This window comes from Felis catus, chromosome D1 (genome assembly GCF_018350175.1).
Source record: "Felis catus isolate Fca126 chromosome D1, F.catus_Fca126_mat1.0, whole genome shotgun sequence".
Taxonomy (NCBI): domain Eukaryota; kingdom Metazoa; phylum Chordata; class Mammalia; order Carnivora; family Felidae; genus Felis; species Felis catus.
In genome coordinates this window covers 3,724,613-3,744,376 of record NC_058377.1, presented here as the reverse complement: position 1 = coordinate 3,744,376, position 19,764 = coordinate 3,724,613, and the positions used below count along the sequence as shown (strand labels likewise).

General features: G+C 38.3%; 1 protein-coding gene across 14 annotated transcripts in view; it reads right to left on the bottom strand.

Annotated features, from left to right (window-relative positions):
* The window catches only part of GRIA4 (glutamate ionotropic receptor AMPA type subunit 4), a 1,433,894-nt gene that overhangs the window by 378,797 nt on the left and 1,035,333 nt on the right, over positions 1–19,764 (bottom strand). For all 14 annotated transcript variants that reach the window (XM_045039802.1, XM_045039803.1, XM_045039797.1 and 11 more), the window contains one exon: positions 18,651–18,809. In XM_045039802.1, the coding sequence (XP_044895737.1) occupies positions 18,651–18,809 (159 nt within the window). The remainder of the gene's footprint in view (positions 1–18,650; positions 18,810–19,764) is intronic.

Genomic DNA, 19,764 nt, shown 5'->3' with positions numbered 1-19,764 from the left:
TGCCCCTTCCCATTCATGCTCTCTGTCTCTCAAAAATGATTAAACGTTAAAATTTTTTTTTAAAAAAGTGCCTCCATTCTCTTAACATAACACTGTACATTAACTATACTAGAATTAAAAAAATGAGTACACTTATCTTGCTGAGCTCTGGGTAATACATGGAATTGTTGAATCACTATATTGCACACCTGAAACTAACATACCACTCTGTTAACTACACTGACATTAACATTAAAAACAAACCCCCTCCATTCTCAAATCCATACATTCAGTGGGTATCAGTTTGGAGCTTTCATGTGCCAGGCATTGTGCTATGGATCTGTTCATAAATACACTGGCATCTGAGAACACAGGAGCTCACATTCCAGGGGGACAGTCATCATATAACATGTCAAGGTAAACTCAGGATGCCATGGGACCACAGCAAACTGGAGCCCAAACCGGCCTAGGGTGCTCAGACAGACTGACCAGAGAAAGTGACCAGGTATCAAAGAGACATCAGCTCACACATGCAGCTACTGGCCTCTCTACGGAATTGAACGTAATACATGCAATCGAATTTGGTAAGTTACATATTTCGATTGTCAGTGAAACATGCTTATAGTGACCCCAATAATCAAAAGGTGTGTAAGCAGAGAGATCAAACACAGCAAATGCTGAGTGGACGTGGTATTTTTTTCATTAAATTTTTTAAACATTTTTTCATTTTTGAGGGACAGAGAGACAGAGCATGAGCAGGGGAGGGGCAGAGCGAGAGAAAGACAAAGAATCCGAAGCAGGCTCCAAGCTCCGAGCTGTCAGCACAGAGCCTGATGTGGGGCTCCAACCCACAAACCGTGAAATCATGATCTGAATGGAATTGGATGCTCAATTGACTGAGCCACGCAGGCGCCGCCCTCCCCCCCTTTTTTTTGATGTGATATTCTGACAAGTCTTGCTACTAGCTAAAATGTCTAAAGATCTCCCTGGATTATCTGCTCATCTGGACAGAGGAAGACAAACTCAATACGTGGTGGAAACATCACTGCATTTTCTTGATTTAAATATTGTTAACCAGAGAAGTGCAAATGTATACTTTTTGCAAATATGTAAAAAAAACTCAGAAATAAATTAAAAATAGTAGTTCTATATAATAACACGAAAGAAAAACAGTCGCTAACAACATTTTGGCATTGTCTTTTTCAACGTCTTCTACATGTCGTGATTCTCATGAAATTGTAATCAAAAGACAGCCTGTTTTTTTTTCCACTCACAATTCTATTAAAAGTCTCTAAATCCTGTTGTTTGATAGTTATATACTATTCTGCCTAATAGCACATTGGATGCAGTCCAATGGTTTAACAGTACTAGAATATTCCTAACACTAAATGAAAAATTTCCCTTTGAAATAAAACAAAGCATAAATTGTAAGGGTGGTGAAGACATTGCTCTTTTGAAAATCAAAAAAAAAAATTCAGCAAGAGTTGTATGTGAATAAAATATCCACACTTGGGTTTTTAATCTGTGATTTTATCACTTCTATAAAATGAGGCTTATTTGCAGTCACTTAGGTTTTTGTAACATATAATCATTACCAAATTTTGTGACAACAATAAGAATCAAATGCCAAGGGCATGTGTTTATTAAATATGCATACAAGACATTCTAATGTATATGCTATCTATACATATAACACAATAGAAAATTTACAGTTATCCTCAAATACAGTGTGTGTGAGTGTGTGTATACAGATACAGACATATATGTACACACACTGTATTTTTATTTTTTCTATATTTCATTTTCAAAAAAATATTATAAATAGTAATGGACAAAAATATGTACCTGAAAGTTTGTTATTCACTATTTTGAAGGCAATGAAAAAATCATTATCTTACAAATTATACATGCTACTTTTGCACTGTATTTTTTTTCCTTTGGTAAGCTCTGTATGTGTATCTGTATACACATACATATTCATTTATATGTATATCCACATATGTGGCGTCACTTGTACTAATTATTATTGTAGTCTTACAATTGTTCAACTCGCTTAAAAAATTTCTTTTAACGTTTATTTATTTTTGACACAGGGAGAGACAGAGCGTGAGTGGGGGAGGGGCAGAGAGAGAGGGAGACACAGAATCCGAAGCAGGCTCCAGACTCCTCGCGGTCAGCACATAGTCTGACACAGGGCTGGAACTCACGAACAGTGAGATCATGACGTGAGCTGAAGTCGGATGCTTAACCGACTGAGCCACCCAGGCGCCCCTCAAGTCACTTTTTAAGAACCAGTTCTTACTACTCTGTATTATGTGACTGAGTGGCAAGTGATAATTTTGGGACACATGGTTATTTGGGCAACTAAATTAAATAATAAACTTCTACCAAGAACAGTAACACAAGAAGAACAATAACAAAGGGGGGGGTAGTCTGAAGTTTAATTCGTAATGGAAAATGTACTTTTCCATCAGCAACTATGCTAATCTTTAAGGAGACTGAATTGCCTTTATACATATTATAAATGATGCTTATTTGTTCATTTTTTTTCTTCCCAGAAATACCAGCTCTTTTCCAACCTGCCTATTATCATAAAAGACCTGGTTTGCAGTCTTAAGCTACACGGTTGAGATGATAAGCTGAGTATTTTTTGCTGGAAGTAACAGTTCTCGATGGAAAACGGCGAGAATTACATACAATAATGGGTTCTACAAACAGCAGCTCAAGTAGCAATACAGCATTTCCTGTCTAGGAAATGGTGTCTTAGTGTGTGTGGTATGGGAAAGGAACTGTGTTTTGCTATATACATGATCAACAGTGGTGCTAGAATTCTTTCTAAAACATATAGTTATGTTATAAACTACTTAAAAGGGTTTTTGCTGTCTTCTGGCCCAGAATAAAAACCAAAATCCTTCTAGTTTACCAGGCAACATGCAAGGCTCCTCCCTCCCTCTCCAGTGCTGTCTGCACCCCTCGTCAATCTTCTACTCTATGGACCCCAAACCCCCATCCCTGCCTCCACTTTCCTGCCTCATTACTACTCCCCAAAGTTGCCCCTACACCTTTACCCTTCATCCCGTGATGCTGTTTTGTCTGCCTGGAATACTTCTGTCTAATAGAGCGTGGCCAAATTTGACACATCATTCAAGACCCAAGCGGACGATCACATAATTTCTGCATCTTCCCACAATGCGCTCTGTTCTTGGAAGGATGAGAGGAAAAGAGGAAGGGTATAGGGAAGGGGTTGGGACAGAAACAGTGATTTCCCATATCCTTCCACGAGCAGAATTTCTACATATCTGCACAGAGTGTGGAGGTACGCTCCCCCAGGACAAAGTCTGTACCTATCTTAACCTGGCTATCAGCCAGGTCCAGTAGATCTATGCTCCTCTACGCAATTGATGCTTTTAAAACATCATCCAGCTACCTCTATTAGCTCCATAAATAAGTCATTATTACACTTGGAGGACATCTTTGTTTTACATCTGACTAGAATGCTTTTATTTTATTTTTTTCCTACTATGACTCTGGCGTTTCTGTAAGAAAACAAAAAAACATAAAGAAAAAAAGTAGCATCTCTATATAAAGAGAGAAGAATTCTTGAACTCAGAACCTTGGCTCAGGTCAGACAGAGGACTCTCATAATTGACATTCCTCCTTACACAGTCTTCCTGGACTTCAATTAATTTAACCATTTCTCAACTAAATATTACTATGTAAGGCTTTCAGGAGCATTTCAGGACTAGAGATTTTCCCATATTCATGAATTCAAATGATTCACAATTTTTAGAGTTTTTGGAAAAATTGTGACAAATTGGTTTTCAAATTATATCAATTTAAAATGCCCCAGTCACCTTGAGGGGTGCCTGGGTGGCTCAGTCAGTTAAGCATCCAAATCTTGATTTCAGCTCAGGTCACAGTCTCAAGGTTCGTGGGATAGAGACCCACATGGGGGTGGGATAGAGTCCCAAGGTTTGTGGGATAGAGACAGCACAGAGCCTGCTTGGAATTCTCTCTCTCCCTCTCTCTCCCCCTCCCTTACTTGCAGGCATGTCTCTCTCTGTCTCAAAAATAAATAAATTAACATTAAAAAAATACAATTAAATGCCCCAGCCACTTTGAATGATTTAAAACTCTCTTCATCTTTACCACCAAAATGAGGTAATTTATTATGTAAAACTGTATAACTCACTTTAATTTGGTTTTCTCTGATTAAATATATTTTATATTTTATTTACTAGATTTATTCCAATGTGAATCATCTATTATATATCTTTTGTCAATTCTTTTCAATCTGAATGATGTATCTTGTCTTTATGTGTACACGCTGTATTCTCCCTTATCCAATAGATGCATGAAATCTTTTCTTAACATTTGTGTGTGTGTTTGTTGTAACGTGCATTTGTTTTAATGTTTAAAAAGCACAAGTGGGGGCGCCTGGGTGGCGCAGTCGGTTAAGCGTCCGACTTCAGCCAGGTCACGATCTCGCGGTCTGTGAGTTCGAGCCCCGCGTCGGGCTCTGGGCTGATGGCTCAGAGCCTGGAGCCTGCTTCCGATTCTGTGTCTCCTTCTCTCTCTGCCCCTCCCCCATTCATGCTCTGTCTCTCTCTGTCTCAAAAATAAATAAATGTTAAAAAAAAAAATTTAAAAAGCACAAGTGAAGTAAAATGACAATCTGTGTGAACAATATGCATAGATTTGTCTAAATGAATTATTTTAAGAGAATTCACATTTCTTTGACTACACGCACTTAACGGTATTGGTTCATGACGCAGTGCCATCCTATATCGATTATGTATCACAGCCTGCTGTTAATTTTAATCATCAATATGGATAATTATAAAGAGTCACACAGAATTTAAAATAGTTTACAGCTAACTAATTTAGATAATTAATTCAGTTAATTAACTAATTTAGTTTATCTTAATTCAAGATTCAAGATGGTCTTGATGTTCCCTAACTTCTTTGGAAATTTAGGAATATACCTCTAAAATCTATCATTTAGAATCTTTAAAAATGCATTTATAGACAGAGGTTGATAGAAATGCATGTGGAAAAAAAAGCAGAACGTTAGATTCTAATTGATCATGAACTTAACATGAAGAGTGTTGCAACTAACAAATTTGGGGCTACACTTCATATGTAAAATGTCTAAATAGCTGGAATAATCTCTTATGGACAACTCTTGAGATCATGACCATGAATGCCAAAAATGTGTGGAGTTTAGGGGCACCTGGGTGGCTCAGTTGGTTAAGCACCCAACTTTGGCTCAGGTCATGATCTTGTGGTTTGTGAGTTCGAGCCTTGCGTCCTGTGCTAACAGCTCAGAACCTGGAGCCTGCTTCAGATTCTGTGTCTCCCTCTCTCTCTACCCCTTGCCTGGTTCACAGTTTGTCTCTCTCTCTCACTCTCTCTCAAAAATAAATAAACATTAAAAGAAAATTTAAAAAACGTGGAGTTTAGTTATGGATAGATCATAATAGAGTATGGGGTTAATTCAGGTCAATATATTTTAATGAAATTATGATAAATCCAGAGGATATTCAAAATGCCAGAACTCAGATGTTAAAGGCCTTAGAAACCAAGTTATATAAGGAAATGATATTTAGCTTGGGAAAGTACAAAGGGGACATGTGATATGTTTTTTAAAAATGTGAAGGGTTTGAGTCATATAGAAAAGCTAGACTTGTGTTATTCAATTCTGCTAAGAATTAGTTGTTATAAATATGCAAACAAGAAATCAGCTCTTTCTCCTTTCCTTCCTCTCACAATTAGTCAGCAAACAATTATTGAGCATGGAACAGCAATGTTCCAGGCATGGTGCCAGGCCCTCAGAGCAGAGTACTAATGGCCATCATCCTTGTGCTCAAGGAACCAGCAGTCTGCTGAAGTCGACAGGTCACCTACCTACCTACCTATCTCCCCGCCTACCTACCTACTGATCTACTATAAATCATTTTCCAAGACATACAAAATACAGAAGGTACTAAGCAGAAAATGTAACCATTCAAGCAAAAGCTGACCAACACCTGTGTTGAATGGGATATAATCTAGACTTTTAATGGACAGCAACCGTGTCTTTACGCTTCTCTACTAAAATGATGCACATAGTCTTACAAGGTATGTTTATCTGAAACAGGCTCATACCATATTTAATACACACCTGTGATATATTATTTATATCATATATATGATTTTAGAAAAATCAAGGATATAAAAACAAAGCAAAATGTTTAAAATGGGGAGCAATGTTCCTGAGCAGTGAAAGTGAAACTGAACTCCCTGTTTATCAGAGGAAAAAGACAAACATTTTGACTTATAAGCTTTCCACTAGGAAAGGAAGAAGCACACATATTTTTCAGAAGAAAAACAATATCTTGATTCCAAATCTTTGGATCAGAGAAGGGGTGAAGAGCCTTTCAGAATTGCCTGGGAAAGACTGTGTATGCAGTTGAAAATTAAGTAATTTCACCAAGGGTGGGCTAGTTTCAAAAAGGGAGGGATGAATGGATATAGAAACCAGCCGATTGTGAAATTTACTACTGAAGGTGCAAGAGAGGTCATCAAGAACGGGCAGAAACAGCATCACACAGTTGACTGGAGCCTACTGTTTTTACAAGTTTTCTAGTTTCATGAACTTTAAGAAGTGCAAACAAGCAGTCAGTGTCTGAACAGATGGGATTCTCCTGAGTGTGCTTATTAGTTCACCTGGCTTCCCAAACGGGCTTTCTTGTACTCGGAAAGTGGATTGTATCAGCATTTTCTAGTTATTTTGTCCGCAGACACCACATGGTATAAGCACCTAGAAGTTCTCTTCTACCAGATGCACATTTATCAAAGTGCTAGCTGGCCAGCACGATGTCTGTTAATTTGCATTAAATGTCCCACTTTCTTCCTTATAGGACTTACTTAGCCTCTTTACTTAGCCCACCCCATACTTGAATCTAATGGAAACAAATAACAACAAAAACATGCTTCAGATAAAGAAAATATGTAACATTTATTTTGGATACCTCATTGCTTTCATATCCTCAGCTTGATTTTCTCTAAGATAACATACAAAATAGTCCTAGCTATCCTAAGGATGCCCCAAAGATGAGTGAGGGGAATAATCATCACATAATGCTCATTCATTTATTCAAAGACATTTATTGACTCTCACTTTGTGCCAGGCATTGTGCAAGGTTAGGAGGATATATCTTTTAACAAGGCAGATGAAGCACATGGCTTTGGTAGTTTATATTCAAGTGATGGAGATAGAAGATAAAGAAGTAAATGAATGGAAACAGTAACTAACAGTAATTGTGATAAAAGTAGAGGGTTGGTAATACAACAGAGAGTAACTAGAATTTGGGAAGGAAAGAGTTTACTCTAGAGGGGTGGGTCAGGAAGACTTCTCTGAAGTGCTAATTTTGACTTGAGTCCTGAAGGTTCAGAAAAAAAGCTAGTCAAGCAAATAACTGGATTGGGAGGATTCCAAAAAAAAGGGGGACATCAAGTACAAGACATTGAGAAAAGGTTAAAGCATGTCAGGGAACCAAAAAGAAGACCAAGCGGACTCTACCATGATGCACAAGTCAAAGAAGTGGACGAAACTCACATCATGCAGGGCCATGCCAGAGTTGCAATTCTATCCTAAGACAATACAAAGCCTCTGGAAGGTTTGAGGTAAGAAAGAGGCGGTCTGTGAGTTAGAAAGTCAGAAGACCATCACTGGGCGCAGTATGTAAAGTGGATGGAGAGAGGTAAAAAGTAGAAGCAGGAGATCAATTACGAAATTATGAGAAAAAGCACCATTGAAGGGGACAGAACAGCGGGACAGAAATGGAGAAAGGTGATGGTATTCACAGTGCACTTTGGAGATGTACATTCGTCAGATGGTGAGTGACAAACAGGAAGAGGAGCAGGAAAGGAGATGATAAACCTATCAAAATGAGTAGTGTGACCACCAGGAACCCACAGGGGAGAAAGGAGAACAACAACAAACAGGAGAACGTTGGGAGCGAGAAAATGCAGAACTCCCGTCCAAGCTTGAATTCAGTCGGGAAAGAGCAGTAGATGTGCACAAATGTGTCAGTGCAAAGCAGCCGTGGAAGAATAACTCATTCAATAAATAGCGCAGAAAAAAAAAAGTCCCTAATGGACATAAGAAAATTCCAAAAGTGGGTGTTATGAATATAACATTTAAAATCATAAAGGTATGAGCAAAATGTAGGATAATATTTTTATAGGTTTAAGGTTAGGAATACCCTTATGAGTATAACCAAAAACACCAAACCGAACCAAACCAAAACAAAAATGAAAAAAGAGAAGCCATAAAGAAAATAACTCACAGATCTGACTACATAAAAATGTAATGTGTCTGTATGATAAAAGACACCATATATAAAGCTAGAAGCCAAAGGCACAGGAGAAAAATAATCTGTAACACAGACAACAAAGGGTTAATTTCTATAGTACATAAAACACTCCCATGAAGAAGAAGATGTTGGCAAAGGAGAAGAACACAAGAGAAGGCCACAGGTCTTATAAATATATGAAAATATTCTCAGCCTCGCTATTAATAATAAATATGCAAATTAAAGGAGCAATTAGATGTCATTTGCACCCATCAGGACAAGTGAAGATTCAGGATACTTAACAGCTTAGTGTTGGCAGGTCATATAAAAACAATCATCCTCACATTTTGGCGATTGTAAATTTAAGTAACGTTTTGTTTTTGAGGAGGAGAAAATGACAGTGTCTATTAAAAGTAAAAACTCACAATATTTGATACAGTAAATTTCATCACCAGGAATTAGCTCTACAATACTCACACAGGTACACAAATAGTTTCTCAGATATTTTGTTTGTACTCTCAAAAATGTGGAAACAACCTAAATGTTGACCCACCATAGTAAAGGCAGAAAGACATACTCTGCAGCAGTAAAAGAAAATGGGACCACTCTTATGTACAGACGGAAAACTTGTTATGGTATGTGAAATAAACCCTCAAAAAAATGTAAGCAGAGAATGTCATCAGATTTATTAAATGCTTTTATTTCTAGACATGTATTAGCATCGTATGCCTTTAGTTCTCTTTGTCTCCCCATCTAGGTCTGCACTGTGATTACCTCTAAGTGGTAGGATTACAGAATACTTGGACTTTTTAAGATTTCTGAATTATTTGAAATTTTCATAAGTACATGTTACTTAAAAGACAAAAATATGAAAAATAGAACACAGGGCATAATATATGTAAAGTTCCTGACGAAAAGCTGCTTAATTTGGAAGCATGTAAGCAACAAAAGTAAGCCAATGCTACCTATAACTGATTGTGTGATTTCTCCTACATCTGGAGAAGCACAGTCATCTACTCAAGGAAAGTACTAAATCTCACATTTTGTTACCATTCATTTCTAAGATAACTTTTTATTGATGATACTAGTAGTTTTATTAAGACAGAGACAAGTGATGATGCTCTCCAGACAGCAATTTTGACTTGGGTGATGTTCTTTAAGACTGTCAACACTATGTTTCTTTGGAATCTAATAACACGTCCAAGAAAACCTGAAAGAAAATGTCTGAGAGCTAAACAAATATGAAAGGGAAGAACTTGGGAAAATATGTTTTGAATGGGAGTAGTTATTCTGAAATCAAATGACACTCCTATAAAAGAATATAAAATACAGTAAACCTTGGTTTGTGAGCATATTTGTTCTGGAAACATGCTTGTAATCCAAAGCACTTGTATATCAAAGCAAATTTCAAGAACCATTGGCTCATGTGACATTCGGCATCACGTACTACTCGTATTGCAAGACATGGCTCATTTATCAAGTTAAAATGTATTAGAAATGTTTGCTCGTCTTGCAGAACACTCACGGAACAGGTTATTCTCAGTCCAAGGTTTGACTGTAGGTTGGTTAACTGATGAAGTAACCAGACACTGTTTGCATAACATTTAAAAGAGTCATTTTGTCATTTTTATACCTGGCAGTACTTGTGACATGGACTTTATAAAGCGATGGGGGTGTCAACAATTAGAACGAGAACTCTCTCATTTCTGTGCTGCATGGCAAATCCATTCAAGAATCGACGTCCACTGTAGAATGCAACACGCAATGGCTGGGGTGAATCAAAGTTGTTAAAGCAAAGAGGTAGCTTTAAGAAAAACAGGTTTCTATTTAAAGTAAGAGTTACCTAAGCTGCTGTCACACCAAGTGATGGGTATCTCGTGGATACTGTGCTTCCCAAGCTGCCATAGTATGAATGGCCAGTAAAACTGGACTTCCATATCTGATACCCCGAAAACATTACGGTGAGGCAAATTTTCTCCACTACAAATTTTCAGTTTCTCCACAAATAAAATGATGGAAATAATAAGGCCTGCTTCTTGCAGCTGTGTAAGAACTGAGGCAACTAACACAAGACCTTGGTCAGGTAGTCAGCCCCCTGTTGGAGTAGCTACTGTTACCAGAGGAGGAATGAGTTTCAAAGAACAGGAAGTCTTCAGCAATGCAAATCTCAAAGACTCTTAAGAGACAATGAAGACCAAGGAATAACAATTGGATTTGCTAATTTGTAAGTCACTGATGACCTTCAAGAACACAGTGTTCCAGGAGTGGTGATAGTAAGGGAAAAGATAAATCATGATAAAAATAGAAAGAGCTGATGTGGAATGCGTAGAACCTCTGATAGTAAGAGAAGGAATAAAAATAATGGGATGGCAATTTGAGAGGCTGAGGACCAAGCCAAGCATTTTTCCAGCCAGGGAGACACTGATTATTTTCTACGTCAAGAAAGAAGCTAACGGAGATGGATTTGATGGAAAGATTCCTGGTTAGTTTCAAGGATAAAATCCAACTGGCTTCTAAACTGATGAAGGTAGGGAATGAAGTACTGTTTGTCTGTTTCTAATTTATGCGTAGCTCTTTTAGACCTGTGGTCTTGGACCCTTTTTTTTGTGGTGCGGATTTACTGAGAAGTCATCCAAAAAGTTTAGACTGTCTCTGTGTAAACACACAATACACACACACACACACACACACACACACAGTGCTTAAAAACATAAAATTTTGCATATACTTAGGAGAATTTATCAACCTCTTTCATCCATCCATGAACTAATCCTCTCTCTGAATGGTCCACAGATTCCAGATAAAATTATCCTCTGTTAGGACCTGGAAATAATTTTGAAAAATAGGTATTTAGACTTTTATATGTAAATTAAAATTAGCCATTCAGCGGGAGGTAAAAAAATATTCCTAGGAAATGTCTACAAAATATATTCATTCAAAATATAAATTACTTCCCAAAATCTCAACAGAAAATGTAACTCTTACAATGTGAAGTTAGGCTCGGAAATAAATGCTCCATATGACACAGAAAATGTTCACACAACTACATTTAATTGTGTTATGAATGAATGTTCTGTTTTCCAAACACTTTTCTAATATTCATAAAATTCACGTATGGAAGGTGTTTTTTCCCTGGGTTATTGGATTGAGAAACTGAGGTTCTGAAGTGTTAAGTGACTTACCCACCAGCACGATGCAAATTCAAGCCCATCTGGGTAAAAGTCAAGGAAGACTTTCTCCCTACCTCTGAGAAAAAGATAAGAATATTCTAGGCCACTATCTACGAAAGAGTACTATTAATAGAATCCACGTGGGGTTAATGAAGGCTTTTTTTTTAATCTAGTCAAAATATAAAAGAACACTCTGAAGAGAAGAAAAGCCTGATGTTTAAGATCAGTTAACCCTGCAATTCATTCTTTAAATTCTGCAACCTTTGACAAGGTTTTTCACTATTTACTTGAAATTGTCCTCACCTCTTGACTCCCGTGAAATTATTCTTGTCCCATTTTCCTCTGAACCTTCTGACCCATTGTCCTCCCTGCCCCTCCAGTAAAGGTATTTCCTAGGGTTTTTTCCTCAGCGTCTTGTCACCGCTCTCGCTCTCTCTGGGTGATCTCACCACCTCCCTGGCTTCAATCATCACCAAATGCCTGTCTTCAGTTCCCACTGAGCCCTGCAGCTCCAACAACACAAGTCCAACCATCTACAGCACAGCTCCATTTTGGATGTCTCTTAAACCCTCAAAATCAATACTTCCGTAACCTCACCTTCGCCATTCAGGTCTGCTCCTTCTCTTCCGTGTCCTGTCCCAGTGCATGGTACCAGAACCCAACTGTGTGCCCACGCTAGAAATCTGAGCGCTCATCTTTCATTCTCACCACGCCTCCTTTCCACTCCCCGACAAAGACACCTAACCCAGCATGAGCTTCGGTCCACAGTTCCGTATTCTGGGATCTGTGTGCTCTTCTCAGTACTCGGTGCTTCTACTTTCATTCAAGCATGTATCATCCTAAACTGTATTCCTCCAAGACTCAACCGACTTGGGCTTTTTCTTCCATGATATTCCCTTCCGATTCATTCACTTTCTTGTGACCAGCCTATTCTTTATAAAATATACATCTGATGATGTCACTGTTGTGTTTAAATCATTTAACGGCCCCCTTTTTTATGCATCGACAAAATCAAAACATCAACAAGATCCTCGGTGGGTCAAGAAATCTTCTCCCCTAGCAGACCTGTCCTTTCCCTCACACTCAATACCACCGGCCAGACTAAACCGTATTCAGTGGCTCAAAGACACCTGCCTCTCCCACACCTGAGGGCCTTGTCCTGTGCTGTTCCTTGGGGCCAGGCTTGGCTCCCTTCCTTCCTCTTTTTCAAATGACTCAATGAGACCTTTAAGACGTAGATCTGCAGGCTCCTCACCTGAGATGTCACGCTGAGTTTGGTGCTATTCTCGTGTTCATCTCTGTGTAGCGCTGTTTTTCCATCATGGCATTGAGTTCGACTGTACTGTAATGCCCGACTTTTCTGTCTTTCCCACAGGGCTCTCAGCTCCTTGAGGGCAGTACCCAACCCTACATGTTCCCGTATCCTCACTGCGAGCACAGCGTCTTAAATACAGTTGCCCTTGATAAATAGGCTTAATGAATAAATGGTTACATTCATTACCTAATCCAGTGAATGGATGGAAAAATTCATTACATAATATGACTTCAGCCTTTGCTAAATCACTCACTGTCATATGATTAATGAAGAAGTTGCCCAGAAATGTCTTGCCCTATTTTCTTCAAAACATTGCAAGTAAATTAGAAGAAAAGATAAATGGCAATTCTTTTTTCTTTCTTAACATAAGTAATCTCAATATAGATGTATTTTTCACACCCAATAGACTCCTCATAAAATAACTTAGGACAGTAGTTAGAAAACCAGAGTTCAAACCCTCACCTGTAGCCTATTAGCTACCTGGTGTTTGACAAGTCCCGGGACTCCTTTGAGCCAAAGCTGGCTTACCCACCAAATTAATGACTATCTTCTGAGAGTGTTTCTCTTTTTTTTTATTTTTTTTTTTCAACGTTTATTTATTTTTTTTTTGGGACAGAGAGAGACAGAGCATGAACGGGGGAGGGGTAGAGAGAGAGGGAGACACAGAATCAGAAACAGGCTCCAGGCTCTGAGCCATCAGCCCAGAGCCCGACGCGGGGCTCAAACTCCCGGACCGTGAGATCCTGACCTGGCTGAAGTTGGACGCTTAACCGACTGCACCACCCAGGCGCTCTGAGTGTTTCTCTTTAAGACAAGCTTGAGGGCAAACGAAATCATGTATATGAAAGCAGTTTAAAAACTATGTGTCATCATAAAATGTAAGGTGTACTACGTTTATTCTTCATGGTAAACTCCTCAGCAATAATAAAATTCTGTGGGGCGCCTGGGTGGCTCAGTCGGTTGCGCGTCCGACTTCGGCTCAGGTCACGATCTCGCGGTCCGTGAGTTCGAGCCCCGCGTCGGGCTCTGTCTGGGCTGATGGCTCAGAGCCTGGAGCCTGCTTCCGATTCTGTGTCTCCCTCTCTCTCTCTGACCCTCCCCCGTTCATGCTCTGTCTCTGTGTCAAAAATAAATAAACGTTAAAAAAAAAAAATTAAAAAAAAAAAATTCTGTGAATAAGATACACACATATTTCCTAACGCTGCAAAGTCAAAATTTTCCTCTTTGGGAAATCAATAACATTTGGAATGATCTGGGTGGGAAAAAAAAGTTTAAGGAATTTTTCTAATAGTTTTATGAAAGCTTAATCCCGTGAAAATTTTGAAGTACAGCAATGCAAATTATGGACCATCCTATCCCTCAAGAAAGGGACAAACTATATGAATAGGACTTTCATCATTCTCAGGATAGAAAATTAAGAGGAAGAGAGAAAGATTATCAAAGAATCATTCCAGATCAACATAGAATTCGGTATCAATTCAAAATAGAGAAATCTCATGGAGGTCACAGTAGTCACATTGTTCATTTCTGTAAAAATAATCAAAAGTCAAACAGCATTTAATTCCTATATTCCTCTAATAACAACTCTGCAGGTCAAACTACCAGACTTTTATTTTTAGCATGTTTAAGATATTATATTGGCCCAATGTAAACTCTTAGAATGGCTTTTTAGGGCTTCATGCCCCTAAAATGGAAAATGTACGGTATTTAAGCATTGTTGAATTAGAGCGAAGAGATAGTATTATTTAGTACCCTTAAATTCAGTGAGTTTTTATTAAGGACCATATGTAAGTGGAAAGGCCTGTAAGTGTCGACTGGTATAGTGTCACATTTCCAAAATATTTAGATTAACTAAACAAGTATATTTTACATAGAAACCTACTTTTACAAGTACCACTCATCCTGAATACTTAGAGTTGACAAATAAACAGGCCACAAAGAGAACGATTATTTAACTCTCAAAAGAACAACTTTTCCACCATTACTAGGGTATAATATTCATTCTACTTGGGATTGTTACAACTTTCCAATCCACCATTTTTTAAACCACCAAAAAGACTTTAGACAGAAAAGGAGAGTAAGATTAACACCTCATCAAAAGAAAAAAAAAAAAGAAGTATTACCTGAATGGTCCTTCCTGTCCAAGTTAAACAAGTTGGATATATATCATAAGATTATTTTATTATTTCACCACAGCAACAATATAGTACTTGATCTGTACTTGATCTGTTTTATTATGCATTTCCGACGGCCCATCTGAAAAGTGAGTCATTTCAGAAACGGAGTATTTGTGGATTACGTGCCATAGGTACTGTCTTACTAAAGGAAGGGTTTCCAATGCAAGTGGATTAGGCTAATAATTGTAATGGCTCAGATATTTTTAGCTTTTAAAAATTTGGTGATAGACTACTTTACCATTTTGGTTATTACTTACGGTCAAATTTAACACACAGCATCCTCTAAAACAAAATATGTCTGTTAACTATTGAAAATATAAGAAAACAGCGTGCTTTCAGACGATCCCAAATGTTTTGCAAAGGACATATCCAATTTAAATAGCATGTCTGTTTGTAAGGATAGCTACTATCAGTCAACTGTATGGCATTTTATTAGAGAGCACCGCCATGTTGAATTTATTTACAAAATACCATTTTGCTATACCCCATACTTAGATAAATCACAACAAAGAAAGATATACTTTTAATTACATTTTGGCATTTGAATACTTGGGTCATTTATTATGCCTACTTTTTATCATTATTGAAATAGGTCATCATTTTATATTATCTGTATTTCCTATAATTTCAGGTTTATACTGAGCCAAGTGTGACTTTCCGACAATGTGAACAGTTTGAAAGGAAAACAATATGAATCTTACACAAATATTATTAAAGACAAAAGAAAACCTAAGCCGAAATTTCCCCCCTCCCCGCTCAGGAACTTGGTATTTGTACCCAAAGTGGTAAGTTTGAGTTAATCAGGTCTAGACTAACGTCGTATGTAAACTGTGTATACAGAATGTTTAGATTGCCCAAAGTATTCTTAGAAGTCCTAGTTCTGAGGCAGAAGCAGCAGCATGAAATTGTATCTGTCCAGTAGATGACCAATATTCTTTATTCTTTAATCTGCGTTTTCTGCCTTTCACGTATACTTATCCTGTGTGATGGCCCTTATTCACAGACAGGCTGGACGGTGCAGTTTTACAAGGATCCAGTACAGGAAAATCACAATGAAAATAAACCTAGCCAGTCATATATTATATCTTTATATTTAATCTAACATGAAAAATTTAAAAATCCAGTCTGTATCACTCGGAGGAATAAGTTCCATGTTAATTTCCCAGAATACTATTTTTATCCTTTTGTACCCAAAGGCAGAGAGCTTGATAGATGAGGCTGCCTCATACTTACTGCTTACGCTTCACCTTTAATTAGACCGGAAAACCACACATGTATGTATTCTCGGTGAGTCCACACAACAAACACCAATCCCCTGACCCACAGTCTGTGACAGTTGATTTTTTCCCCCCGAAATTCTGCTTAGATTTGCCTTAAGGACATTTGGCACACTCATTTGTCAAAAAAAAATAATCATAATACGTCCTTTTCTTCACTGGAAAATGTTTCTTCCTCATTTACAATTTATGTTGTTTGAAAAAACTATGTTAAACGCACACAAAATCAATTATTTGTGATTATTGAAAAATATTATCATTAACATTGTATCACGCTCGGATTCAACATCAGCAGTCTTAAAGTTTACCTAGTTTTCTCAATCCTAACATGTTAAAAAATAGCATATTTTCTCTATTTTAGATCTTCTAATTTTTCATTCTGTGTGCAGCATCTTGGCAATTCCTCATGTTTATAGGTACTTTACCAGTAATACTTTATATAATACTTTCATTACATTAAAAATATAATGCTAATTAAAATTATCCTGAAGGAGATTAACAAATGATATGAGGTAACAAAGGATCAGCGCTTTATGGTTTCTACAGCTGGAAGTCACAATAGAAACTTCAGAATACTTAAGAACTTAATTTGTAAAAGCAAAACACAGTAAAACTAATATATCTGACACTTTTTAGAAAGCCTTTCAAAATTTAGTAATAAGGATTAATATTTAAATAGGAGTTTACTGTCGACAAAGCACTGTTGAATATATGTGGATCATGACTTATTTTTAAACTTAGTAATGTTTTGTTGATAGAATCTCAGGACAGACAAGCAAAAATAATTTAAAAAATAAAGAATATTCAGGTACTGAGCAGAATACTTTAGAACTATTTGAAATGTTGACATTCCTTTCAAAACTTCAAACACAAAACTAACAGCTGATAAAATCTGCAAATATAACTATCCACAAACATGGCTCTAATTCACGTATGTTTCTGCTTAAAAGTAACGTCCTCCTGCTATAATATTGATTGTATCACTAAATATGACAAACGATGTTTCCTAATTCAATAGTGCTCGTAGCAACTACAGAATCCCTGAAAAATAGCACAGTTGTGGCAGTTTACAAATATGTCAAGTGCTTGCACCTCCTTATGAAACCAACTAAAATAAAGTAATAGTTGGATGCCCAAATTTACAGAAAAGCAATCCTGGTAACTGTTAGATGAGTCAATGGCAAAATAATATGAAATAAAACAATTAAATTAATGAAGTAGATATCCTCCAGATATTTAAAAAACGTTTGTTTTCAATATCACTTCCTTGTTCAGTATACTTTCTTGTACTGACAGGACTTTTAAAATCAAAATATACTCCACTTGATACAATAATAAAAATACAATTCAAATTAAACATTTTATTGCTGCTATGCAAAACTACAAAGGAACTCTTCCTATCTATCTTACATAATCTGTAACCATCATCTGAAGCCCCAAAATTTTAAACAGGGTAAATGAGAATGTAAAAGCTGAGGAGATATTTGAAACATGTATTTCCTTCAACAGGGAAAATGCTGTGTAAATGCTCTGGTGGCTGGTCGTATGTTAGAGAGTTTCAAATTAGTACACAATTGATTATCTTTTTTTGCATTAAGTTATACAGCACTTTGGTGGGGGAGCACTGGGCCAGCGTTTCACTACAGCATTAGGTGAGGTCACCCGTTGAGTTTCATTGTGCGGGATAATAGATCAGGCTGGGCCGGTTCGTGAATTCAGGTGGAGTGTAGACTAACACGATTTGGCATCGAGCTAAGGATTCATGGAGGTATATCCACAGGATATATGCATCACGCGATAGTAAGAGACATTTACAACCCAGAATATAAGAGTAGGGCAGCCTCAAGTGACATCACCAGATCATCTGCAGCGTCAACCAACCATCTAGAATATATTTCCTGCACATCACAGCTCCTCTCTTTCTCACTCTTAACAAAGCTGCCTTTGCCTTTGCCAGGGTAAGACAGCTTGTGTCTTCTTTAAAAGCAAGACATGGGCTTACTCAAGCGAAAAGCAAATAAGAAAAAACGGGGGAACAGAATAAAAAACTAGATTGGGTACAATCTTCCCTAACTTGACATTCAGGTAATAGGAGTAACACCGGAATGGTGAAGGAGAAATCAACTTGAATTATCCAGACAAGAAATGGGGGGGGGGGGGGAAGAAGAGGAAGAAGAAGAAGAAAGAAGCAAAGAAGAAAGAAAGAAAGACCGGCTGCATATCCCCAAGACTAAATCTTGTTTTTAACTCTGATTTGCTCTGGAAACAGCCAACTGTAGCAATCTTGCGTTTCTTTCAAAAACAATTTGTAAAATAATAATGATACAGGGGAGGGGGCACCGTGTGGCCTCACTGTGATTGTCTAATTTATCCACAACTTATGTTTTACTTACAAGCATTTGTCACGGCAAAACTGTTGGCTGTCTCGATGTTGTCCACATGAGGTACCAGATTAAAAGGAGCTTCGGACGCATTGGGGCTAGTGTTGTGAAGAAAGATTGCTAATCGAAAGGCTGTGTATTCCTGATCTGTGTTTCGGATGAAGAGACCACCTAATAAAAACAGCAGGAAAAGCACATTCAACGTTTCCTCTTGGAAATGCAGTCCCCACCCGGAGCCCTGTCAAATCCACTGTCATTCAGCAACACACACACACCATTAGGAAGACAGCTTCCAGTCTCGGGACTGCCCTTTGTCCCCAAGGTACACGCTTGGGATCTTGGTCTTTAGGACAGCTCAGCTCTTTCGTGCCCCAATCTGTCACAGCACAATGACCTCTGGGCCCACGGAGTGTGTTTTCCTTTCTGTCTCTTGCCCTCCCCATGATTCCCAGCACCTTGCTACATCAGCCAAGCTGGGGGCATCTCTCTCCAAGAGGCAAGCCGAGGCACCCAAGAGAGGATCTGCATTAAAACGCGGAAATAAAGGGACGCGGGGAGTCGGGAAGGAGAAATGAACTTTGTCTTCCTGCAGCTCGTGGACTCAGCCTCCTGAGCTCCGTCTAGTGCACAGACCCGGGGACGTGGTGCAGTGTTCAGGCTGGGCTCAGCTGGAAGAAATTCAATAGCTGCGTCCCATTAAAAGACAGGAGCGGAGAAGAGGACGAAGAGCCAGGCATGGGGAGGGTCCCTGGCGACAGGGTCGAGTCAAGTTGGAGGCGTAAGGGCCAAACAGGCAAGAGGAAAACAAAATAGAGGGACAGAAGGCTTCGGGAAGGAAAGCGACCTAACTTTCGAATGGGTTAACCGGCAGCGAGCAGAGGCGGCGGGGTGCGGGTGCAAACGCTTTCTGCTCAAACAGGGTCTTCCCGGAACAGCCAGAAAGCTGCGGAGTCCAGCAGGGGCAGAAGGGTCTTTACAACATTAATAATAATAATAATAATAATAATAATAATAATAATAATAATAAGGATACTACCCCCGCCAAACTCGACACCCCTTAGCGCTCCAGGGAAAGGGGTGAAAAGAAAGACCACACTGCATATAATCAAACCCACGGAGGGCTTCC